The 26,268-nt window shown below is 49.5% G+C and overlaps 2 protein-coding genes across 2 annotated transcripts in view; one reads left to right on the forward strand and one right to left on the reverse strand.

The window, feature by feature from the left end:
* The window catches only part of zdhhc9 (zDHHC palmitoyltransferase 9), a 28,247-nt gene extending 15,977 nt beyond the window's left edge, over positions 1-12,270 (reverse strand). The window contains exon 1 of the mRNA XM_088597409.1: positions 11,036-12,270. Coding sequence (XP_088453535.1) covers positions 11,036-11,202 — 167 coding nt within the window. The 5' untranslated portion in view covers positions 11,203-12,270. The remainder of the gene's footprint in view (positions 1-11,035) is intronic.
* Positions 12,271-17,939: 5,669 nt separating this feature from the next.
* Positions 17,940-25,342, forward strand: tyw2 (tRNA wybutosine-synthesizing protein 2). Its single transcript, XM_088597406.1, has 7 exons — positions 17,940-18,269; positions 18,714-18,882; positions 19,807-20,005; positions 21,343-21,493; positions 22,498-22,607; positions 22,722-22,879; positions 23,656-25,342. Exons 1-7 carry the CDS (start codon positions 18,214-18,216, stop codon positions 24,043-24,045), a joined length of 1,233 nt encoding a protein of 410 aa, XP_088453532.1. The 5' UTR covers positions 17,940-18,213; the 3' UTR covers positions 24,046-25,342.
* Positions 25,343-26,268: the final 926 nt, after the last annotated feature.

Raw genomic sequence — 26,268 nt, forward strand, 5'->3', positions numbered from 1 at the left:
TAAACAAAGCTTTCAAGGCACACATCAGTGCATGAATAATTAAGGCCGGCATCAGCAACCAAGGGCCGCTCACTTTCACAGAGAGTGAGAGTGCAAGGTTAATAAGATACTGCATTGGGTAAACCTGTTTGCGGTCAATTGGATCAAGGCCCTCCTGTAACACCTTATCTTCCAAGATATTTCTCTCTGAGGTTTTATAATCCCATTTAAAGGGTACTTCTAGTCTGAATGTTTCCTTAATTTATTATTCTTTAGGAGGATCTGCTCCTATTATGCATTTTCTATTGGATTTCTGTTTTTTTCCCCCATTTTTCATTCCATATTCCCAAGGAAAAGCCGCAAACAAACAAAGGCTGGTGCTTTGCCTCAGCTGGAGTCTCTGGTCTCAGGGTGGCTTTGGCTTCACTACAGACGAGCTGCTGGTTTCTGCCTCTGCGGCGCTTCTTCCTTCTTTTCCACCAGAGCCCTGTGGAGGCGGTGGCCGCTGATGGAGAGGAGTGATCACATGCAGAGCAGGTTCTGGCTTCAGCCTGCAGCAGGTTTGCAGCCTAACAAGGGGTCTCATCTGTCTGGGTGGGAGAAGACAGAATCGGGCCACCGGGACGCTCTGGAAGTCACGTGGGGAGGCGTGTGCCCTCCTGAGCGCCGTCTGGCAGGGACAGCGAGGACGAGACAGGCGCAGCAGGAGACCAACAAGCAGACGGGCCCGTGGCCGGCCCCGGGAGCGAAGGATGGCTGCGCCACATGCTCAATAACCTGGAGAGTGCAGACCAGCACAGGGGGAGCGCCGAGGCCTTCACACCCAGCCCCTTACAGACACACAGAAACTCCTTCAGCTCTCTCCCCCATCTCACTACATCGCTTCTTGTTCTCATCGGCTCCTGTCTGGCGAGACCTGCTGAATGTTAGTTATTACTGAAGAGGCCCGTGTACTTGTACACGAAATAAGTTAGATGTACTCCGCTGGGTTAAAAAAATCCACATTTTGGGATTTGGAAGAAGTGGACACATACGGACTCTCTCGGGAGAGGCAGGGAATCTGGGCCCAGGACAGCAGCCCTCTTTGCTCTGTAAGAAGGTGGCCGTCGCCTTTTTCAAGACCACAGTTGATTCAATAACTGTTCTTGTACAAGAGCAATGCTGAAAACACAGATAACTACAGGATGGTTGGGTTTAGCAGTTCCAGAGAGATTATCTGGTGAGGTAAAAAAAAGAGAAAGGTATAACAATAGGCAAAATACATGCAAAGAATGTAGAAATCTGTGAGCACACCAGGCTTTGGGTATAGCTGCACTGATAGAATCACCTGTGATAAGGACTACTCATACTACTGCAAACCCTTTGAACTTCAAACAATTATCAACTTGAATTTCACTATGTTCAGAGACAATTAATGAGGATTTTACTAGAATGTCTCAATGTCTCCATTGCTAAAGATATGCACAACATTGAAGGCACGGTGGACTACAGGAGGCTAATTATTTAAGGATCTTGTCCAGGTGTTACTTAAAAGAAGTTATCAGCTTCAGCCACATGGCTGGGTAACCAGATTTAGATTCAAGACTAAAACGTTAGCCTGTCAGTGTAAGAATCTTTTATCCTGGGAATATACACCTGTTCTCTCTTCTCCAAACTGATTTTCTCCTTTTATATTCACCATTGCTGTTTTTGAGTACCTACAGTATATTGCTTGAACTATACTATTTTTTTGGAGTAGCAGCCTAGAAGTCCTTTTGACAATGGACCCAGGTATTTTGTAGCCTGCAATGGCTTTCAGGAAAGACTCAGGTAGAGCCGTGCAGACTCTGTTCACAGGACAAAGTGATGGACAGCCACGGTTATATAGCTAGAGCAGACAGGTGCTCGATCTGAGCCACTAAGGGTGTTCTTATACCAAACAGCCCTTCTCTACAGTTTGTGTCTTACTCAACCTGACCAAAAGAGTACCCCCACCCCCTCCAACCTTTACATTGCAAGGGGCTTCTTGCCTGGTGACAAGACCACGCCAAGTTTCCTGGCACGGAGGAAAATCCCAGCCAAGCCAGTGGACCCTGGCGCACACATGTGCCTTTTCCATTTCCTCTAGATCCTTGCCCCTAAAACCCCAGCGTTTCGCACATAGACTCGTCCAGCTACAGTTCAAATCCCTCTGAACAAGAAAAGCTGTTGACAGGTGCAAGTGATTAAGCACCAGAGAAACGCCACCGAGCACATCAGATCACAAAACTGTGACATGGGCTTTGACCACAAAATATTTGTAAGACCTCAATATACAAATCTCCCCATTTCACATTTCCTTCAACCCAGCTGCCAGTGTCCATGAAAGAAGGTGAGAGTTTGACACTTCCTTCTAATGTTACATTTGCTAGTCAATCTGACATTTAAAAACGCATGAAAACCATCATCGCTTGTCAGCTTGTCTTTGGTTGTTTTACAGATGAATGGCGCAGCTGATAGGGAGGGGGAGGAGACACACCTTCAGCTCAAAATGTCACCATGAGATGAGTCCCGTTCCACTAAATCTCAAGAATCTTCCTTTGGGATCACTTTTCTAGAAATTGTAAAAGCCAGTGAAAGACCCAGATCATGAGGCTGAGGTTAAGCACTGCTCTGTCAATATATACTACTGGAAAAACAACCTTCCAGAGGCAAAGCTGTCCAGCAATGGTTTTTGTAAAGATTATAAACTGAAGTGGGGTTTGGCCTGCTCACCTGCAGCTAGATTAACATTAACATGCACATGAACTGGTGCAACGTAGTCAACTCATTCTGACTCGTGTTCTTGTGGTTCTGCAACTGTAATCCACAATCCCAGCCACGCTGCCAGGTCTGTTCTTCTCTATCGTTCTGCGACACAAACCACAGCGAGAAAAAGGAATGGGCATCGTCCAGCCCCACACATCTTCTCACTACAGCTTGCTCCCTGATGACCTTCGATCTCCACTCATCTGAGAAAAGGCTGAGGCAGTTTATTTTATTTTTACAAGACTATTCCAAACATGATTTATGTATCACATGGACCATAAAATCCTGAGAATGTGTTTATTTAGACATGAAGCCAAGGTGGGTCTCCTGCAAGGCTTTGCTGGAATGTAGTTTATGAATGAATAAGATCCCATTCTTAACAGCTGCTCTCCTGGCAGAAAGTCTTTGGCATTGTCTGACATCCCTGTGGTTCTCTTGCATTGTAACAATCCCCTTGTAACAGTCAGGAAAAACACACAAAGCCCAAGGACTAGAAAACCAAACCCACAGTCCTCCACCCACAGACACTGAGCAGAACAAGATTTCTTAGTTTTCCACTTGGAGAAATTCCTGTCAGCTGTGGTCTGAAACATTTCTGGAGGCATGAGATCCCTGCCAAGGATACACGAGAACAACAGCCAACAGAAGTTTTTTTTCTCCAACTCAATTAAGGGACTGCTGTGCCATTACAATCCATTACTGCTTTTCTACAAACTTGGAAGAACCAGGCCTAAAGAGACACTTTATCTGAGCCTAAGATAGCTGTGCTGGACCTCGCAGAGACACTGCAGGAATCGCCCTTCAGAGCACTGAGACCAAGAAACCACATTTTAATTCCAGCACCTCTGCTGCTCATCCAGGAAAGCAGAATGGTGATGGGAAGATTCATTCAATTAACTGTGGGTTGCCAGAGACGCAGACCAGGGGACATGAATTAGGTAGCTGCTCAGATGGCTAGCAATAAAGATGGGGTGCAATACATATACCTTCAGAAAAAACAATTAAAAAGTGAAGCATGCATTTTCTATTGTTCTCCCTTTACAGAGTACCCAAATCAAAAGTGTCATTTAACAATAAGCTATGTGCTGGAGATCTATGTGAATCTAAATTCATGCCAATGTCAAAGTGTTTTTCTGGCTGACTCACAGCAGCGGCAGTCTGTGCAGAGGTGGGCGCCGCAGGGCTGGTTCTTTTTATAATAATAATAATAATAATAATAAACTTTATTTTATATAGCGCCTTTAAAGGTGGCTTCTCAAAGCGCTTTACAGGATGACAATAACAATAAATAAGAAGACTACAACAATAAATAAGAAAATTTCACAAGACAGGACACAATTATAATTACAACAATACAACAATAACAATAGAGGAGACCGTGGAAGATGGTATTAAGAAGAGCAGAGGGGTGAAGAATGGAACCAGTTAAGTAAAGGCTTTTCTGAAAAGGAGGGTTTTGAGTCTGGATTTGAAGGAGTTTAGAGAAGGTGACTCTCTAATATCCTTGGGCAAGGAGTTCCAGAGCTTGGGGGCATAGCAGGAGAAGGCCCTGTCGCCCATACAATGTAGACGGGCTTGGGGGACAGTAAGGAGGGCAGAATTTGAAGAGCGGAGGTTGCGAGGTGGGGAGTAGGGCGATAAAAGTTCAGACAGGTATTGAGGTGCCAAGCCATGTAAAGCCTTGTAGGTGAGCATGAGGATTTTAAAGTCTACGCGGAATTTGACCGGAAGCCAGTGCAAGGACTCCAGGATAGGAGTAATGTGAACACTTGCGCTAGATCTGGTCAGGATTCTGGCTGCTGAATTTTGGACATACTGCAGCTTGTTCAGAGTAGATTTAGATACCCCAGGGAGCAGAGCATTGCAGTAGTCAATTCGAGAGAATACAAATATGTTGATCAGCTTTTCAGCCACAGTTAATGATAGCATAGGGCGTAGTCTTGCGATATTTCTAAGGTGAAAAAAAGATGTTTTGACAGTATGCTGTACATGTGGGTCGAATGTTAAGCCAGAATCGAATATAACCCCAAGGTTTTTCAATTTTGATTGGAGCTCAAGTACAGAGCCATCTACAGACAGGGTTACAGGACTGGCTTTACGAAGTTGATGGGGGGTACCAATAAGCATGACTTCAGTCTTGTCACAGTTAAGATGAAGGAAGTTTTGAGTCATCCAAATTTTTATGTCAGAGATGCAATTAGATAGAATAGAGACAGCCACATCAGTGTCGGGTTTGGTATGGATGTATATTTGAGTATCGTCAGCGTAAAAATGAAAGCTTTTTAATTGTGTCAGGCTGTCTTCTCTTCCTTCACTACTCACAGACAGCCCACCTGTGGCTCTCCTTTACCCCACTGCCCTTAATCTAATAGAGCAGGGCAGACGCTGCCCTGTCATTCCCCGGCTCAGATCAGCACAGCCTCCCGCCCCGGGATGAATCCTGGGACACAGCTGGCCCGTTCCTTTCAGCGGGGATCAGGAGATTGCCATCAGCACATTCTGAGTGATGAAAGACCATCACCGCCATGAAAGCGACATCACACAGTTATGGCCCAGCACTGACAGAGGGGTGAGCCCTCAATGGGGCCTCTAATGATCATTAGAGAGCCCTCTAATGATTGTCAGCACTGGTGGGAAAACCTAGGCTTCCTGCACACCTGAACAGGTACATACTGTATCATGGGAGCAGCAGGACCAGCAGCTACCTGCGGACTGTGCCTCATCCCAAGCAGGAGTGCTACTGGGTTGTCTCTCCCACCGGACACACTGGGGCGGCCTGCATCTTGTCTGCTGGTGAACATCACACTTATCCAAAGGGAAGAGGAATAGGTATTTTTAAGAAATGGTTTTGCCAACATGAAGAAATCACGCTGATCGTGCACGATGTCACAGTCTTCTCAACTGAGCTTTCACACCAATTCCACATGATTTTTCAAGTCTTGGGAGTCTAAAGGACACCCCAGGAAAAGACAAATCAAACCTGTCCAGTACCTGGCTTGGCACTCGGGGGGCAACAGTCCCATTGAGCCGCAGCAGAAGCGGCCCCCTTAACGCAAAAACAAAACAGGACCATTGTACAGCTTCTCACTCACAGACAGTCTGTTTCACTTTTCTTTAACCCTGCAGATACATGATAGCTCAATTTACAAAATGATTTTTATTTAAAAAGAAAAGCATTTCTCTTCTTTTCCACCCCTGTGGCTTTTAAACAATCCAAGATCACTTGCGTTAGGGACCCACAACACAAAAGGGGTTAGACCGCCCGAGAGACAGACGATGGGGAAACACTTCAAAAACAAAGGCCAGATGCGAGCTTTTCGTAAAAATGGAGTGAGTTCCCTGTCAGCAGCAGTTATCTGCCATCGGCTAAATTAAAAGAAATCCCAGCCTTCCACTCCTTTACTGTAGATGCCGAGGACGGCCACTCTCGTTTTCGTTAGAGTCAGCGCTGCTTTTCCCACTCCCCTGTGCTCCAGCTCAACCCCCTCCCGCCCAGTTCACAAGCTCAACGCAAGACAAATTCCCATTCTCTGTCAATCTATCTATTCCAAGAGCATTTGCCAATTGGAATTTCATGGGTAATGAAAATCAACTCAATTAGAGATGCATAAAAAGGGATCGCAATGTGATTTAACACTCCTGATCTCTATAAACCGATTAGCTACAAGCTGTCACAAAAAAACGTGCTCGCTGATTGAGCTTTCGTTCCAGGCTTGTTTTTCAGACCAGCTGAGGCAGCGAGGCTGCAGGAGCTGCCTGTACACCCACGTTTACAGGGAGAGGAGCCATATATCCCAGCAGAACCAGGCACTGCAACGTGTCACAGCCTCGCAATTACTTCCAGGCCCATCTGCTCCTCCTGCACATAAAGCAACAAAGCTCGCAAAAAACAAACCTGTAATTGGCCTCATTCCTCTAGAGAGCTCTAGCAGACTTGTGCGAGGCACTTCGGTGGACTAGAGACTAAGCACAACCCAACTGGAGGGGTATGTGGTGCCGGTGGACCAGCCGGTGAACAGACTGTGATGCAGGAGGTGCCAGCCTTCGCCATCCGCAAGATTCCTCGAGTCCTGATCCACTGTCCCTCTCGGTAAGAGCAGGATGTTAACCCTGCTGTCCTGCCTAAACGCAAACAAATCCAACTGGCCAAGTAGGTCCTTGCTTCTCTGCTGTTCTGTAGTAGAATGGGGAGCGCAATGGCCGCCACACGTCCCCCAGGAGGGGGTGGTGGGTGAAGTGGGTGCCCTCCTCTAGGTGATGTTGCAATGGGGGCCTCTGGGTGAGCAGAACTTAAGACAGGCAAGCAATCCTGACTAGCGCTAAATTCTGGAGACTTCGATAGCATTTGCCGTGCACTTTGCCTTCTGTGCCTAGATCTAATCCTCAATGGACAGCTACAACTGGTAAGTTAATAGACCACGTGGACAGATCTTCATGTGACAAACACAGGATTCGACCATCGCCGGAATGACCACTCTATCTCGATCTATCTAGCCATCCTGGACAGGAGGAATGTTTTCAAGCAGCTGCAGTACCGATATTCAGCAGTTATTTCATCGGCTCATAACCCACAAGTACAGCCCTTTGTGATACAGGACACAGGCAGCACCATGCCAAAAAGCAGACCCTCAGACGCATGTTCACAGCACAGAAGCATTCTGGGAATGCCACGTTCCAGCCACACGCACCATTCTCGCTGGGCAAAACCAATGTCCTTCCATTCCACAGCTGATGGGAATATGTACCAGGGCTGATGTTCCCAATTTGAAATCAAACTTGAGCTTCTTTAAAGTAAAATAAGAACAGGCGAACAAGCTTTTTTACATCTCCTTCTTCACACAAACATTCATGTCAGGATTTGACCCCCCTATAAAGGACTTCCACGGCAACAAACAAACAACAGTTCTCAATGAAAGAAATAATTACAGCCCAAGGAAGTCTGCTCAGAGAAATAAAAACAAAATATGCAAGCAAGAAATAAAAAACTGCAAAATAACACACATTTTAAGATTTCATTATCAACGTTTTGAATAAATGTTACAGTCAGAATATTTTATAACCTCGCTAGAAAGATATGGACTTTTCCCCAGAGAGTAAGTAATGACGATAATAAATTATATGGTGTGTGTGTGAGTGGTGATTTTCTTCCTGTAAGTGGCTTTTAAAGACAGCTACAACTGTTATATCACACAGCGACTACTTACAATGCCACACCACCATAGCTGTGGGGCTTTGGGCTTTCTATATTGTTCACTCAAAATTCACACAGCACACAGAAACAACACACAAGCTGAACGGGTGCTCTTAATGGAAAGCACAAGCAAAACTGAAAACCAATTCTAGCCATGAGCAGAATTAGTCACCTGAGGCTAATAAAACTCTTCGAGAACCTCCTGTATGGATCCCGTGAAATTACCCTACTGCCACTGAACAGAGAAAAACATAAATAAAACCCATAAAGGCTGAAATTGCTCTATAATGGGAGTCTCCCATTGCACACTGGGATACTATCCTCTCCACAGGAGCGATAACTGGCTGAGGGTAAGATGAGCAGAGCCGTGAAGACCTCTAACCCTTACTTGGCCTGTCCTCCTCCCGAGCTCGGCGTTAAAGGGCCCGTTCGGAAATTAGCATCCAATTCCGCAGGAGAAGCGTGCTTTCATCAGGGCTTCTTACTGGCACTCCCACAGGAAAAGGGCTGGGAATTAATGGCCTTATCGTGGCTGCCTGCCGCCCTCGCCGCTCGGAAGGGCTCGGAGGAGCTGCGCCAGCGCAATCGGACCAGGGCAACTCCGACGGGACGCGGGGACCCAGAGCAGAACTCGCCAAGGACTGTCGCCCCCGAGCCAGCTCCACCACGCCACCCTCCAGGAGCAACGACTACATGAATCACCAGAAACTGGAGCTGCCCACTTGCAGGCGTGACCGGCCAGCCGAAGAAAGCCCAGCAGCACCCACACAACAACAGTCACTTACACAGTCCAGCACCAGCACCAGCAGCTGCCCCCTCTAGGCATGCCTTCCATGAGCGCAGACTCAAAGCGCACTGAGAAAGGAAGACGCAGGTGTCCATCGAGATCTGCCCCCATCTCAGAAGGAAGGTGCCCTAAGAGGGAGGACTGAGGACTGCACAGCTCAGCGAGATGCTTTAGTCAGAGTCTGGGGCCTTCGCTCAAGGTGCTCAGGCTTTGGTCACAAACGGATTTTGCTACAACAGAAAAACTTGCAAAAAGCTCAGTGACCAAATGGTTAAGAGAGCATCAAACCTGTGCGCCAGAGTGGTCCTCTCAGTCTCTACTAGGACATGTTTGTGAGGTATGAGCCGAAGACCACAGGCACAGGTCAGACAGGGCTGCTGCCAAACATCCCACTAGCGAAGCATAAGAGCCTATTAAAACCACAGGAAGCTCATCCCTGGGTTTATCAAAGCTTAGTAATGGTTTCACAAAATAGTGATTGCCAGGAAAGGAATTATTGGGAACATCACATTTTTAGAAACATATGCAACTATTCTGACACATTTTAGACATACATATAATATCGCCAGACATACAAGTCTCTGTGATTGACAAATATCAAGAAATTGTGAGTGTACACCTGGATTTACACAAGAACCAGCATTTTGTTCGAGTTCATGAAGGAGGTGAACAGCTTTGCAGGCCACTGTAGGAGTTTCAATCATCAGCCTCCTGCCCGATGCCTTTACCCTGAACATCTCACACTGGGGCGGAGTGGTGGCTCTGTGGCTCAGGATCTGCGCCTGTGACTGGAAGGTTGCAGGTTCAAATCCCGCAGCCGGAAGAGGAATCCTACTCCGTTGGGCCCCTTAGCAAGGCCCTTAACCCCAGCTGCTCCAGGGGTGCCGTACAATGGCAGACCCTGCGCTCTGACCCCCAGCTTCTCTCCCTGTCTGTGTGTCTGTGTCTCCATGGAGAAAAGCTGGGGTATGCGAAAAGACGAATTCCTAATGCAAGAAATTGTATATGACTAATAAAGCAACATTATTACATTATACTTGCACCCATTGACACACCGGGGTATTTCACTGGGGCACTTCGGGTGAAGCCCCTTGCTCAAGGGTACAACAGCAGGGCCTCAGCTGTGGGATTCGAACCCACAACCCTAACCACTGCACCACACAGCCGCCATTAAACCCCCCCTTCAGGCCCCCTCCCTCTCGGCACCCCAGCTCTCTGATCTCCCAGCGCTGGGGAGGCCTCTAGCTCCAGTCTGCGGCCCCCCTCTCCGAGCGGCAGAAGCACCCCGACTGCCGGCTGCGCTGGGTGCGAGGGGGTGACCAGATGCAGCACGAGCCCCAGAAGAGCCCCAGAAGAGCAGCCGTCAAAGGAGCTTCTGTCAAAGCTGAGTGTCCCGCTTACAGCACCCCTCCCCTCCGCAGTCACCCCCACTGTCACCCCTCCCCGCGGTCACCCCCGGCCGGGCGAGCAGAAACACACCCCTGGGCAGCGGGCGGCTTCCAGGACAACCAGCACAAACGCCAACACCCTGGGCAGTTTCACACTCAAGCCCACCGCGGGAGAGAACAGAGCACAGGGGCCAGCCCCCCCCCCCCCCGCCACGCCACGCCCCCCCCCGCCACCTCGTGCGGTTTCTGCTCTGGGCCACAGACGCCAGCTCAGCTCAGGCCCGGGCCCAGGTCCAACAAGGCTAGCCTGCTACAGTAGCGCCTTCAGACAGCCAGCGAACAACACTGCCTGAACACCCCCCGCGTTTGGCATTAAATCTTTAGTTTCATGCCGAGTGGAAAGGGACACCTCCCAACAGCTCAGAATCACAGGCCCGGCTGTAACAAGTCTATACTGTATATAGCGGTCTTTGCACCTTCTGACCCTTCGGAATATGGTGCAACCAGCACTTTGGCCAATTCACCACACACAGCCACTGTGTTGGCGAGGCTTCGTGCACGCTTTTGAAGGCGCCAGCGGCAGACCTGTCCGGTGTTGACGTCACGTCTCCGCTCAGGTGTGACCCACAGTGCGGTGCGTGCAGCTGGGAATTATGAGACGCAAGGTGTCTCGATGACGGTCTCCGCCAGCCGGATTTTAACTCCGCTCGGTCACCTGCTCAGCGTCGCCCAAAGCAAACCCTTAGCGTGGACACCGGACCGAGGCGAGGCGAGGCGAAAGATGGCCATCGACGGACTCCCCTCCGCGTCAGGAATGAGGCTCGGGGCCGAGGTTACGCCCCGAAATCTGACACAAAGGTGCCGAGGCAGGCAAAGGGGGACCCCGTCTGCGGGAACGCGTGGGAAGAGGCGGGTCATACTCACTCGAAGGCGAAGAAGAGAGAGCAGGTCCCCACGATGAGAAACAGGGTGAGATAGAATACACCTTTCTGCCTGGCCATCATCACTCTCCCGTCACAGCAGAAAGTGTTCTTCCCGGGAAGCTTCTCCCACCTCCGAGGCGCCTTCCTGGCCACCATTACCGCCGACATGTTGGCTCCTTAAAGTATTTAAATTAAAGTTTGGGGAAAACAATGAAGCAGGCGGGGGTCAGAGTCCGATCGCTGTCTTTATCCCTACTCGGAGTCCAGCGCTGCCGGGCGCACCTCTCCGGCGTTACAGCTGGGCGATAACTCCGCCACCGCCAGCGCAGGCACCATGGTCTGGTGATGTTCGGGAAATATACGCGACAACGCCGGGGCGACGTCTCCGGGAAACGTCTTTAAAAGCTTGGGACACAATTCTGCGACCTTTGCTTCCTTGGGTTTGTAATTATTCGCATGTTCCTTTCCGGTCCTTTGTCCTTCTCTATTGAAATATCAGATCAAGGCTGCATCTTTTGACGCGGAACAGGCGTCTTTGGTCATTTCTATTATTGTTAGAATGTGGCAGCTCTTCCGTGGCGCCAGTAAAATTCATCCCCGTTCAACACTTTGCTCTTAAATGTCATAAACCCATTTTTACAGTCCCCTAAGTTTAAATCTCCGTGTGCAACTGTCAATTCATTGTGTCCCAGCCGCCCTGCAGGTCTCCATTGTCAGATTCTCCACGTACAGTACGAATTCCAATATTGTTTCCAGGGGATTCTAGGGGAAGAAAAAAATGTGTAAAGATTTGAATCCGGGGGCTCTGCTGCTCTGTCCCCTCCGGCCCTTCAGGAGAAACACATTCGGGTTTGATCAGTGCGTCTGAGGTGTGCGCGGAGCTCGTTCACCGCACGCCAATACCAGCGCCCGGCCGAAAGTAATCACGGCGGCTCGGCTTTAAGGCTCCGCAGTCCTCTCGCTCGTTTGCGGCGGTATTGTGACTTTTTGCTCCGATTCGCTCCGGGTCCCGTGGCAGACAAAGTGAAAGAGGCGCTGCTGCAAAATTGCGACAAAACCGCGAGATGTATGTCGCTCCTGCTGGTTCCTTGCGCGCTGCCGCAGCGGGAGCGCGCCTGAGCGGCTGCTTCTGATCAATGGGAGCAGGAAACACGCCTTAAGGTTTTTAAATGTCCTGTCTTAAAGCGCCCGCGCACGCCGGGGGAACCGGAGGAGAAAACGGACCTTCCTCTCATAATATTTTACACAGAAGGAAACCCTATCTAAAATCAGCACTGTAGTTATTACTACTACTATTCAAAGTGTGCTTTTTGACGCATTTGTGAGAAAATGAATCCCCCTTAATGTAGGGATAAAGCAACTGAATTCGCACATTTTCGACGCAATAAAGGAGCAATCTGATCTCGACACGTAGAATCGTGGTGAACGTGGTGAACGATGCGCATACTGAATGCAGTAATTTAGTAGAAAATGCCATTGCTATACATCATAGAGATAACAGCTTGCCAGGAGTGAAATAATAATGCCCTGCACATTTTTCTGCTTTTGCCACTAGTACCTAAATTATTAATATTAAGGCACGTTGCTGCTTTCTTGAAATAGCTATATTGTAATTTCCTCGGGGGATTTACATAAATTTGTAATTTAATCTTTCACTATCTGCTGAAATAGCTCAATTTGCATCCTGCTTCCATATGCTCTGTAAAAATTGTTCCCTGCCCTCTTCCCAGGAGACACCTTATGAGCTGGCTCCATAGTAACCTTGCATTAATTACTGTACATCACATCCTCCCTGTGTTCACTGTCGGGGATAAAGGAACAGTGCAGCCCTGTTTCAACACTGTGAGGAGCACGGAGCTCCTGATACTAAATTGAACAGTTGCACACAAAACCTCAAATTTGAATTTTAAAGTATGAATCCCCGTACGGGAAACGTCATGGGTGTTTGATTGGACAATATCATTAGCTTTCCAATATTATTGGCACTTCAGAGTAAAAGGGTTAGATTGAATTACAGCCCGTCACCCAGACGAGGTAGGACAATAGGATTGGACCGGCTGCTACAGCTCTGCCGAAGAGGAAGCAAAACGTTTAAGACAAAGAGGTGTCTTTGCGGGCTTCGAGTACCTGCTAATGTCCACTCTGCCATGCATAGGCTACAGGCTTGCTATCTGCCCTCACAGCGGCCCTGATCAGCAGAGAGGGGGCAAATAAACACCCTCCAGCCTTCCCTTCTGTCACAGCTCCACTCTGTGTACCGAGCGTCCCTAGCCCATCGTGACCTTCATATAGGAGCTCTGCAGAGCTGTGCACATGGTGATCTAATCTGTAGGATATTGTACAGTACCTTCAAGGCGCATGTTGTGGGAGGGCTGAAGAGAGAGGGGGTGAAAAGAACTGAAGCATTCGTCTTTATCTCCAGAAATGCTGAGAAGGTCGCGATAGGGGGTGTAGAGGCAGAGCTGAATTGCATTATCATTGAGGAGTCTTCCTATTTCCATCCACACTGGCTAGACATGTCTTATTTATGACCTGTCAGAGCCTACCAAGGCCGCGCTAGAATACTGCAGGTCTATCATTTCAGCCTGCGCCCTCGTCCCGGCGCTCCCCGCTGTCGGCTCACAGATGAAATCGATGTGCTCCGGCGTGATGTCTGAATTACACGACTCTGCGAGGGCCTCAGGCCGGCGGCGGCCGGTTTGCTTTCAGTTGCTGGTGTGGCTTTGCTGCATTTAAAAGCGAAGAAGAAATACGCACATGAGAAACCCTCGCTTGCTCCTCCGAGGTCATATAAAGGCGCCTGGTGAAGCTCAGAGGAGGACTGCTCGTGTGAAAGGATTTTCACATGGAAAAGAAGAATTACATTTGAAAGCGGGTCTCCCACAACGAGCTGCTGAACCGTTCGTTTGGATCAATGATGCCGCCATTACAAACTGTTTTTATTTTTAATCTATAGTAGTTTATACAGCTTGTACCATTTGTGTGTCTCACGGCCATTATCGCTGGATCTGATTTGTGTCCTGTGCGTCTCGGAGACATGTGCTAAAATGAAAGACCGATAACCTGGGCTGCTTTCTCCTCCCAGGAGACCAGTTCGTCTGCAGTGGGAAATGAGATCCAGGTCATTAGTAGTCCTACGGTATACAGGGTTACATGCTAAAAGCCAATTTGCAATCTCATTTCTTGCAATTATGTTTTACATTTATTTAAGCGTCGAACAAAAAAAAATAAAATAAAAGATGAATTGGTGCAGTGTGTCTAGTTGAGGTGTTACAAATTATTTGGTATTGATGGGTATGATGCAAGGTCTTATTTTATCAAATAAGAAAAAGATAACTTTATGTAGGAATGGGGTCCTAGCAGTTTGATTGACTTAAAATAAATAAAACAAATACAAAACAAAAAAAAACAAGATAGTTCAGGTGGGTGGCTGCGTCAGCATGTGTCGTTCGCAAAGGAACAAGGAAAGGTTTATTCCCGCTGAAAAGAAAACACAACGTTTCCTAAAAATCAAGATTAGTTTGCAACTCATTCAGTATATGAAGACTCCATTGAAATAAAATAGAAATAAATATATTACGTATGTATGTGATATTTAAATATGGTCTATATTATAAATATGGTTAGAATATATGCTCTTTGGTTTTGTCTTTATGAAGACACAGGCATGAAGACAGAGAATACTTTCTCAGTGCTCTGTATTTTCTACCACTTTACTGCAACTTCAATTTCACAGTCTAGAAAACACAGTTTCATGTGGAAAATGCACTTGCATTTGAGCTCTTGTGTGGCTGTGTCATATTCCCTTGTAGACTCGCCAGATCCTCTCCGGTAGGTGGTACAGAAACAATGAAGAATAGTCACTAAGGCTGTAAATTAGGACCTTCGGATCACTGGCGCCTCACAGCATACCGAGAACCACTGGAGAACTCACGTTTTGGTACAAATGTCACTCTATCTGCTGGTGTCTATTTGTCACCAGCTTTTAATTATTTTTTCCCACCTAGCCAGGACCTGGCGTGGGCATTAGTCCTGTTCTTGGGCTCTCTGCGTGGAGGTCCGGAGATATAACTTTAAGGAACGTCAACGACTGTATAACTTAAACTGAAAACCGTTGGGGAAACTGGTTTATTTCTAAACACAGACAAGGCTTTGAACGCACTGTGAAGTCTGATCAGAAAGAATGGACCCGGAGGACATACACCAGCCCGAGATACACGCTATCTTCACTATCAAAAATAGACGCACTTTCTCGTCTGTCTTGCTCCGCGCAGTGTTTACAGAAGGCGTCTTTCACTGGGGAGAAAGGGCGCCGGATCCACGCAACCTCATAAATTTCAAAACAGCTCTCTTGGTTTTTACATCAGCCGCATTCTGTGCCGAGGGTCTGCTTTGTTTCGAGGGTGGTGCTATTCCGAGCACGAAGATATTTGGATAAACAGTTGAAATTTACGTTGTAAAACGTCTCAAACCGATTTTGTTTTACCCTGGATCGGAGAACTGCAGCTCTGTTTCCCCCAGTTCAATACGTGGCTTGGTTTAGAAAGATGCTGGAAAACCCCACCAACTGAAGTTCGTGTATTGTATTAATAAATACATGTCAAGAAACTAGAATAGTATATACACAATAAGGAAAACAACTACCCGCCTTAAAATAAAGCAAGGGTAAAAGCAGGATTTAACAAGAGCTCTATGGCCAAAACATTGCACTTTTTTCTCCTAACTTTTCAACATAGAAAAAAAAAAACTACTTTGCAGCTCGCAGGACGACACATCTCTTGCTCCAGCCGAATGATCTCCGCGAGTCCTGCTCGGCGGAATAAATGCGAGGTTTCTTGAGACATTAGTGTTGGTTTTGTTGCATGTTTAACGACTAAGTTTGGCTTCCGTAATATGAGAATTATATTAATGAGAGAGCATGTGTCGAATAATAATAATAATAGGAAGAAAAATCTACTGAGAACGCAAATGAGGCGTCTTTGTCAAAAAGCAGCTGTGAAATCGACCGCACAGATTTACGTGGATGGTGTGCACCGTCGTGGACCCTTTCCATCTCCCGGACGGTACGGGGTGCCACAGTGCTTATCAGACAGCATGTCGCGGCAGGGCACGTATTTCCTACGCACTCGGCACTACAAAGCGACACACGTGGCCGCCGGCCGGGCCGCGAGCCGCGGGACAAAGGCTGCAGCCGCGCGGGGCGAGGCGAGGCGAGGCGGTGACGTCAACGCGCCCGACGCTGCTGTCTGGTAGGACTCAGCGGGACACCTAGATACTCGCTGAAGGCGGCAAATGAATTCGGGGTTGTGTTTTCAATAATTCATCTTCTCGGAAATCCACAGGATCACCCAATTAAAATTTGGGCGGTTCGGAAAACATTGACTGAGCTCTGCCTTATCCACAGCAAGCAGTGAGCCAGGACAGACCTCTGATTCGCACGCCTGAACTAGGTCTCTCCTCCCCGTCAAAATAATGTTCTAAAACTGGACGAGCCGCCGTCTCCAAGTGCCGTGGCTCCCGACAGCTCGAAATGTGAAAACCGTGCAAACCTTTTAATATCAAACAATCCTTTTACAACGCAAAACCCCATTCCACACCTTTGAGAATATCTAGACACGCAGAGAATGCTTTGGAAATACGCTTTTTCTTTGGACACTGTTGTACTTTTATTTAAATTCCGATAACTGCGCTTTCAAAGGCCGCCGGTTTAGGTGCGGTTCATTTTCTGTTATGAACTGAAAATCCGTTAATGTTTCTGTGATGTATATCTAGTTATCTTTTCTTCAGCTGTGAAACACAGTAAATAGGCTTTCGAAACCCTTCATTCAGAAATTATGCTTATAATTAAAACATTTTACTGTTAAAATCTTAATGTCCGTCTTCAAGGGAGTCTAACTCAATGTCTTTCCAGCTCATGGTTACAGTGCTCGAAAGCGCTCACAGTACAACGAAACAAACGTGACTCGCTCCACCTAGTGGCAATAGTCTGTCACTACAAATGATCGGACATTCGTGGGAAAAAAAACAGCAAACTATTTTCAGTCCTTGCTAATTTGATGTGGATGGGGTATTTTGGTATGGGGAAGGAATTTCAGCTCTGTTTACAGAGACAGTCTGCCATTTCTTTGAGCTCCGTGAAATTGTCCTACCCTCACAGCTCTAAAAGTTACCATTTCAGAGGCGTTGGACTAAAGTCCTGACTACTTGGTGATTAAAAATCCCATGTTATTTTTTAAAAAGGATAGGGGTGTGTCTTTGGCTAATGTCCAATCTTTAAATTTCAATTTCATAGCTCTGCACCTCATCTGCATGCAGCGAGGTGGCTGAAGTGAGCTGCACACTTCAGAAATAGGCTCTCTTATTTCTGAAGTGTACACACGTCTCCACCCCCACCAGTGGCAGTCAGAGTGCCACTGGGATTTTTAATGACTACAGAGAGTCAGGACCTCAGTTTTACATCTCATCTGAAGGACGGCGCCTTTTTACAGCGTATTGTCCCTATCACTGGTTCAAGTGGGGAGATGCGTCAGCATGCGCAGGCTGCAAAGGGACAAGTAATAGGTTTATTCCATGCTGAAAAGAGAAGAAAGAAAACACAACGTGGAGCCTCTGTGGAGCCTCCTTCAGGTGTCACACCTCACATACCTCACTTGTAGCCTACGTTATCACACCTGAAGAAGGCTCCACAGCTGAAACACTGTTAATTTTCTTCTCTTTTCAGCATGGAATACACCTTTACTTGTTCCATTGTCCCCATTGCTATAATGGGACATTAGGACCCACACAGACTGCAGGGTGAGCACCCCCTTCTGACCCCTCTTACACTACTTCCAGCAGCGGCCTTAGCTTTCTCAGGAGGTCTCAGACCCCTCTAGGTGTATTATTTTCTATGGTACTATAAAACGGAGGAAGCCATATTGAATGCGGTTGTGTCACATAAACCCGGGGGTGATGCCTTTTCTGTCGAGCGTGTGTAGGAAGTGTGTATTGAAAGTGATACACTTCGACCCCCTTCTGGGTTTGAATTCTTAGATGATGCAGTTCTGCACGCAGGACTAGGTCCAAAAAAAAAAAAGCGGTGAGATTTTGAAACGCCCACACTGAAGCTGGTTGCTCACGCCTGCCTTCTGCGGCTCTTTCATCTGGGTCTGTCCGGGACTGCCGCGGCGTGGGGAGGCTATGGACGTCGATATACCTGCCGTGACGACACCTGTACGGTTTGCGCAGTCATACAGGTTTGTGAGATGGAAAGCGACTGAACGACAATCCTCTGTTCGCAACCGCCCGGGTGTTCCTGTGTCCGTGACCACGCCCCCTCCGTGTCGCACACCAGACCCGCTCTGGATGGGCGGCTCAGCTTGGCGTTGAATAAGAAGCTGATTTACAGAAGTCTTTATTAAGTAGCTGACTGAAGGGGGACAGTAGAGATACAGTCAGAAATATCGAGTGCTTAATATTACCTGTTAAAATAGTTTCAAGTTAGTTACTGTATGTGTAATTATTCTTGTGATTTTCTCAGTGTTTCAGATGCTTTTTCTGTGTGAAGTGTCCTCACCTGCTTTCAGGTTCAGATGCAGCGCTCCGCACTGTTATTTCACTGTTCAATATAAATAAGTTCATTGTTTATAATGCGTCTTACTGCACGTTTATTGAGAACGGCCCCGCCCCCGATCCCGCAGGAGGTACCTGGAGGAGGTGGGCGCGCTGGATCGGAGGTTCTGCCTGCAGGAGCGCACAGAGGGCCTGGTGGCCTTGCCCATACTGCCGGCCTGCCTGGCACAGCTGGACCTGCAGGCCCTGCAGCGCACTGTGGCCCCGGGCAGCACCTGCTGCATCGCTTACATCCGGGTAAGAGCAGGCCGGTGGACTCGGGGAGAGGGGCAGATCACTGGGGCAGCTCACTGGGGCAGATCACTGGGGCAGCTCACTGGGGCGGATCACTGGGGCGGATCACTGGGGCAGCTCTGTGGACACGGGGAGAGGGGCAGATCACTGGGGCAGCTCTGTGAACTTGGGGAGAGGGGCGGATCAGTGGGGCAGCTCTGTGGACATGGGGAGAGGGGCGGATCAGTGGGGCAGCTCTGTGGACTCGGGGAGAGGGGCGGATCAGTGGGGCAGCTCTGTGGACTCGGGGAGAGGGGCGGATCACTGGGGCAGCTCTGTGGACATGGGGAGAGGGGCGGATCACTGGGGCAGCTCTGTGGACTCGGGGAGAGGGGCGGATCAGTGGGGCAGCTCTGTGGACTCGGGGAGAGGGGCGGATCAGTGGGGCAGCTCTGTGAACTTGGGGAGAGGGGCGGATCACTGGGGCAGCTCTGTGGACATGGGGAGAGGGGCGGATCACTGGGGCAGCTCTGTGGACTCGGGGAGAGGGGCGGATCAGTGGGGCAGCTCTGTGGACTCGGGGAGAGGGGCGGATCAGTGGGGCAGCTCTGTGGACTCGGGGAGAGGGGCGGATCAGTGGGGCAGCTCTGTGGACTCGGGGAGAGGGGCGGATCAGTGGGGCAGCTCTGTGAACATGGGGAGAGGGGCAGATCACCTGGGAGGCATTGCTGCCACACTGAGATGTGTCTCTTCATCTTTCCTAACCAGAAGTATTTATTTAATCATAGACTTTAACAGTACATACCATGTAGTAATGAAACACCTTTCCAGGAATTTGAACATCAAGCAACAAAATGTGAAAATAGGTGCACTGTTTCAGTGACACTAATGCAGAAGTTGCAGCAAGAGAAAGAGAGTCGCAGTACAAATATGTGTGGTCTGCACCAGGACCCTGTCCCATCGAAGAGGCAGCGAGTGAAGTCGGCTCATGACCAGCTTGCGGAGGCTGTCCAGGGCCTGCTGGAGCAGCGGGGGGAGCAGTGGAGCGAGGAGCTGAGGCAGGACCTCCCCCACAGCTGGCAGCGCCATGGAGACCTGGTCCTGCTGGGGGAGGGCTGTTTCCTCAAGCACATCTGGAGCAGACTGGGTGAGTCACTGACACAGCACAGACCAACACATCTGGAGCAGACTGGGTGAGTCACTGACACAGCACAGACCAACACATCTGGAATAGACTGGGAGAGTCACTGACACAGCACAGACCAACACATCTGGAATAGACTGGAAGACTCACTGACACAGCACAGACCAACACATCTGGAGCAGACTGGGAGAGTCATTGACACAGCACAGACCAACACATCTGGAACAGACTGGGAGAAACACTGACACAGCACAGACCAACACATCTGGAGCAGACTGGGTGAGTCACTGACACAGCACAGACCAACACATCTGGAACAGACTGGGAGACTCACTGACACAGCACAGACCAACACATCTGGAACAGACTGGGAGACTCACTGACACAGCACAGACCAACACATCTGGAGCAGACTGGGTGAGTCACTGACACAGCACAGACCAACACATCTGGAACAGACTGGGAGACTCACTGACACAGCACAGACCAACACATCTGGAGCAGACTGGGTGAGTCACTGACACAGCACAGACCAACACATCTGGAACAGACTGGGAGAGTCACTGACACAGCACAGACCAACACATCTGGAACAGACTGGGAGAGTCACTGACAGCACAGTGAGGACCATCTGGAGAGATGAACGCAGTGGTCTTGTGCATGAGGGCCTGTCTTCACCAGGACTATAAGAAGATAAGAAGGTGTGTAGACAGGCATTAGTAGCTGAACAATCTGAGGATTTTGTCCACCTGTTTCAGACTCCCACAACCCTTGACGTAAAAAAAAGGTTTTGTTCTCAGGTTTAAATGCACTTCCCCTTCATTTCCACTTGTGATTCATGCTTCATGTGCATCATGAGTAGGAGTGGGACATTCCTCTAAGTCTGAGGATGTGTCTGGTTGCTTGTGTCAATATAAACACCTTTTTCATAAGAAGCTTCTTCAGGCTTAATGTTTTGCCCTCATATAATTACAGTTTACATTTTTACTGCATGCATTGAATAGTTTGCACTTTAAATGTTGTCTGTCAGGTAGTTCCACAGTCTTCAGTTTAGTCTGTGTCATTTTGAACTTCCTTTGCTGTTTCGACAGTGTTTTCTAATCCTCCCAGTGTGGCATCGCCTGTGAGCTTGACTAGTTTACTGACTGTGCCGGTACAAATCCCTGCTGTAAATTAGGAGCAGCAGTGGTCCAGTATTGACCCCTGTGGTACTCCACTGATGACTTCTCCCCAGCCGGGGTCTCCAGGCTCCTCCCTGCAGCTGGGCCTTCCGGGAGTGTGGCCAGGGCCTGAGCCTGCAGGGCGTGACTCAGCTTGGTTTGGGGGTGTTCTTCCCACAGAGCCGGAGTTGTGGGGGACCGTGGCATTGGCGCTGGGTGGAAAGCGGCTGGCCAGAATGGGGCGAGTGTCTGCAGACAGTTTCCGGTCCCCTGCGGTGACCCTGTTGCTGGGAGAGGACAGCTGGGTCACACATGTGGACAATGGGATCAGGTAGGACAGCCTCTCCTTTAGATCTGTCTGGACAACAATGTGCACTAATGGTATTTTTATACTTTTTACTCAATGGTATTTTTTATCAATATACTGCTGTGCAGATCCAACAGCTTGGCCTTCCCAGTGACAGGAATGATCCCTAAAACAATAGAGGAAATATGAGATCACTTTATTAGCCATATACAATTTCTTGCATTAGGAATTTGTCTTTTCGCACACCCCAGCTTGCTCTCTATGAGACACACAGGCACACAGACAGGGAGAGAAGCTTGGGGTCAGAGCACAGGGTCATCCATTTATACGGCGCCCCTGGAGCAGTTGGGGTTAAGGGCCTTGCTCAGGGGCCCAAGGGAGTAGGATTCCTCTGCCGGCTGTGGGATTTGAACTGGCAACCTTCCAGTCACAGGCGCAGATCCTGAGCCACAGTGTCACCTCTGCACCCTCTGCCATCACAAAAACGTGACTAAATGAGATCTAGATAAAGCATGTCTGAAATCTGCTAACAGCCTCTCTTTCTAAGAAGGAAACAACTAGAATTTGATAAGAAATATAAACCTTGCTTTGTCACTCTGATCATGTGGTTTAACTGGAAAAAAAATCATTGAAAAGGAAATATTAATTAGGTGAGTGAGAATGTCAGCTGATCCCATTTGTTTCCGGCAGCGTCCTTTCTGAATGACATTGCAGTAGCTCACAGTGAAGAAGGCATGTAAATCTACTTGGCTCATATTTATCAGACTGGGGGAGCAACAGCCAGCATCATATCACGAAGAATGGGCACAGACTGTAGCCAGCACAGGTGACAAAGTGGCTTAGTGTTGTACTACAGGAAAGGTCAGAAAGACAGACTAACTCAGCCTTGTGAATCCTCAGTAACCCTGTAATAGTTAGCCTTCTGGGAAGACAGGAGAGACCCTTCTTTGAATCATTCCACCACTAGATAAAGTATGCCAGGGTGAGAGCTTGGGTACGGATGTGTAATCAAGAGAAGCGTGTTGCAGGTATGAATTTGATGTCACCAAGTGCATGTTCTCACCTGGAAACATCACGGAGAAGCTGAGGATCGCCTCGCTGGACTGCAGCGGGGAGACCGTAGTGGACCTGTATGCAGGTAAAAAAGAGAACAGTTGATTCCAGTGGAGCCGGTGTTTGTTAAAGAAGAGTGGTGACACAGGCACCTCCTCGCTCACCTGCTCCCCGCTCGGCTCCTCCTGCCCCTCTCCAGGCATCGGCTACTTCACCATTCCCTACCTGGTGTGCGCCGGGGCGGCCCGTGTCCACGCCTGCGAGTGGAACCCCCACGCGGTCGCCGCGCTGCGCAGAAACCTGCAGCTGAACGGAGTGTCCCAGCGCTGCACCGTCCACCAGGGGGACAGCAGACAGGTGAAGACCAGCGGGCACCGCCGCAGCCTTGCATGCCTCTGAAACTGGTTTTAGAGCCACTGGCGTGTTGTAAGCGTGGCACAGTGGTGCAGCACTGGGGACCCTGGGTCCAGTTCCTGGGGCGCTCTCTGCGCGGAGCTTGTACCCCCAATGTTTGAAGTGGGCTTTCTCCGCGTGCTCCAGTTTCCTCCCACATTTCAAGACATACTGGTAGGTTGATTGGCTGCTGGGAAAACTGGCCCTGGTATGTCTCTGAGTGCCCTACAGTTGACTGGCGTCCTGTTCAGGGTGTACCCCGCCTTGTGCACTTTGCTTGCTGAGACAGGCTCCGTCCCCCCCCCCGACCCTGAACTGGGTAAAGCACCGAGAAAATGGATGGGTGGATGTTGAGCTCTATCCTTTTTAATATCTGAGTCGCAGTACAGAAGAACAAGAGGAACTATGTTGTGTGTTAAGAGCAGCGCCTATTACTGTCACATCCGCTGCTGCGTCTATAAATCCTGCAAAGCTGGGAGAATAGCGCCCCATGTCTTCTTGCAACCTTTACCGATTAAGCTGCTCGATGCGTACCAGTAAAACACGATAAAATAATAAAACACAGTAGAATAAAGATAAAGTCCAGCTGACAGAATGAAACAATCAGAGATCTAGTAGAGGGAGTACTTCCACAGACGAAGGGGGTTGGCGTGAGAACGCGTGGCCGGTACAGTAGTAGACCGTGCCGATGCCTGGTGGTCCTCGAGACGCAGGAGTGAGCCCCCTCTCTGGTCCCGCAGCTCCAGCTCGGCGGCGGCGCGGACCGGGTGAACCTGGGGCTGATCCCCAGCTCGGAGGAGGGCTGGCCCGCGGCCTGCCGGCTGCTGAGGCAGGACAGGGGCGGCGTCCTGCACGTCCACCAGAACGTGTCCTCGCGCCCGCCGAGAGGCGCCGGGGCGGCGGCACCGCGTGACGGGGGCGGAGAGAGCGGGCAGCCCCCCGGGACGGGAAGCTCCCTGCGGCGGGAGTGGCGGGAATGGGCGGAGGACGCTTCCCGCCGGATCGCTGGCCTGCTGCTGGACGCTCACGGACAGCCCTGGAGCACCCGCGTCCTGCACGTCGAGCACGTCAAGTCTTACGCCCCTCATGTTGATCACTTGGTGCTGGACCTGGAGTGCAGGCCCGTCTGAGGCTGGGAACGGACCTGGACTGGGACTGGGAGTGAACCTGGGACTGGGACTGGACTGGGGCTGGGGCTGGGAGTGAACCTGGGACTGGGGCTGGGGCTGGGAGTGAACCTGAGACTGGGGCTGGGGCTGGGAGTGAACCTGGGACTGGACTGGGACTGGGAATGAACTGGGACCTGGGCTGGGGCTGGGAGTGAACCTGGGACTGGGACTGGGCTGGGACTTTGACTGGGAGTGAACCTGGGACTGGGGCTGGGGCTGGGAGTGAACCTGGGACTGGGGCTGGGGCTGGGAGTGAACCTGAGACTGGGGCTGGACTGGGGCTGGGGCTGGGAGTGAACCTGAGACTGGGGCTGGGGCTGGGAGTGAACCTGAGACTGGACTGGGACTGGGACTGAACTGGGACCTGGGCTGGGGCTGGGAGTGAACCTGGGACTGGGACTGGGCTGGGACTTTGACTGGGAGTGAACCTGGGACTGGGGCTGGGGCTGGGAGTGAATCTGGGACTGGACTGGGACTGGGACTGGTCTGGGCCTGAGTAAAGCACTGTGCTGAAAAGGCTGGCTGTGAACATCAGGGCACTGGTGACCTGCAGCCGGGTCACACCTGAGTCCCTGGCTGGTTGCATGTCGATCAGGGGTCCCCAGCAGCTGTCCCGGGATCCCAGATTTCCATAGGTTTTTTTTTAATTTGTTACCTTGTCAGGTTATGTAAGTTTACAAAGAGCTGCACCAATCTCATCACGATCGGCTAAACCAGGTGATTTGTTTCGTAACTTTGATATCAGTGAGGACCAAGGAGGTATCGCGGGTGTCCATCATCCCCCGAGGCCCAGAGTTCTCTTCCTTGAACAGATTTCCTGCTTAATTCAGCAGCAGTGTGTCTACCGGTGTTCCCAGTCTTTAGAAACTGGTGACCTATAAGACTAACTGGAGTGAGAGCCCTGATCTAGAACAGAGAGCGCAGATCAAATCAAATAAAAATCCATTTTATGCAGCAGTTACTGTACATCACCAGACAAGAAGCGCTCTTCCCTCTCTCATAATTCAGTGTGTGAAAAATAGGGTCAAAACAGGTCAAAAGACTAACAATAAGCAGATAATTACAGAGTGCTGGGTGGAACAACAGCTACAATGTCATTATTCAGACTGCAACCCCCTGAGCTTTAACCACTGCCTACAGCTGCTTGTACCCACACCTAGAGAGCCTCTTTTAAAGCATCCTGTTCTGCAGTGTCTGTAAATGTCACACTCCTGTTGTAGCATCTCGTCTTCTGAATAAATGAGAGATTTTTTTTTTAGTCCTTGGCATTCTGAATCATTAATTCCTTTTACAGGCGTGCAGACACAGGGAGACTGGAGTTTCCTAGAAGAGCCCAGGACCCCAAGCTCTTGGCTGAAAATAATGCTCCATGCAACTACAACTCTTTGTGTAAAGAAGCTTGTTATAAATAAATTACTCTTTAATTTCCAGTTGTGCCCTTATATTGTGCCAGCAGCCATATCACCCTGCAACTCACAACTGGCAGCCCACTGAAGCCCAGCAGGTGTGAGCCTGGTCAGTACCTGGATGGGAGACCTCCTGGGAAAAACTAAGGTTGCTGCTGGAAGAGGTGTTATTGGGGCCAGCAGGGGGCGCTCACCCTGCAGTCCATGTGGGTCCTAATGCCCCAGTATAGTGACGGGGACACTATACTGTAAACAGGCGCCGTCCTTCGGATGAGACGTAAAACCGAGGTCCTGACTCTCTGTGGTCATTAAAAATCCCAGGGCGTTTCTCGAAAAGAGTAGGGGTGTAGGCCGGCGTCCTGGCCAAATTTCCAATTGGCCCTTAACAATCATGGCCTCCTAATAATCCCCCTCTATGAATTGGCTACATTAATCTGCTCTCCTCCCCACTGATAGCTGATGTGTGGTGAGTGTTCTGGCGCACTATGGCTGCCGTCGCATCATCCAGGTGGGGCTGCACACTGGTGGAGGGGAGACCCCATAACCTGTAAAGCGCTTTGAGTGGAGTGTCCAGAAAAGCGCTATATAAGTGTATTTATCCTTATTTCACTTCTCAGCCCCCTAGTTTGTACCCATTTATACATCCCTGCCGACAAGAGAAGAAAGAAAGCAACGTTTCGGCCGTGGAGCCTTCTTCAGGTGTGTACAGTACATGCTTAACATCTCCCCTCTGCTCCAGCTTTTATTTTCCGTGTTCAGTTGACAGACCCAGCGCGCA

The sequence above is a fragment of the Lepisosteus platostomus genome, chromosome 10 (assembly GCF_059453375.1).
Source record: "Lepisosteus platostomus isolate fLepPlt1 chromosome 10, fLepPlt1.hap1, whole genome shotgun sequence".
Lineage (NCBI taxonomy): Eukaryota > Metazoa > Chordata > Actinopteri > Semionotiformes > Lepisosteidae > Lepisosteus > Lepisosteus platostomus.

Excerpts from the sequence above, each read along its gene's own strand:
- tyw2 (XM_088597406.1), top strand. The coding sequence starts at position 18,214 with ATGGACGTCGATATACCTGCCGTGACGACACCTGTACGGTTTGCGCAG. Across the intron at positions 21,494-22,497 it reads CATGTGGACAATGGGATCAG|GTATGAATTTGATGTCACCA; the intron begins GTAGGACAGCCT and ends AGCGTGTTGCAG. Across the intron at positions 22,880-23,655 it reads ACCAGGGGGACAGCAGACAG|CTCCAGCTCGGCGGCGGCGC; the intron begins GTGAAGACCAGC and ends CTGGTCCCGCAG.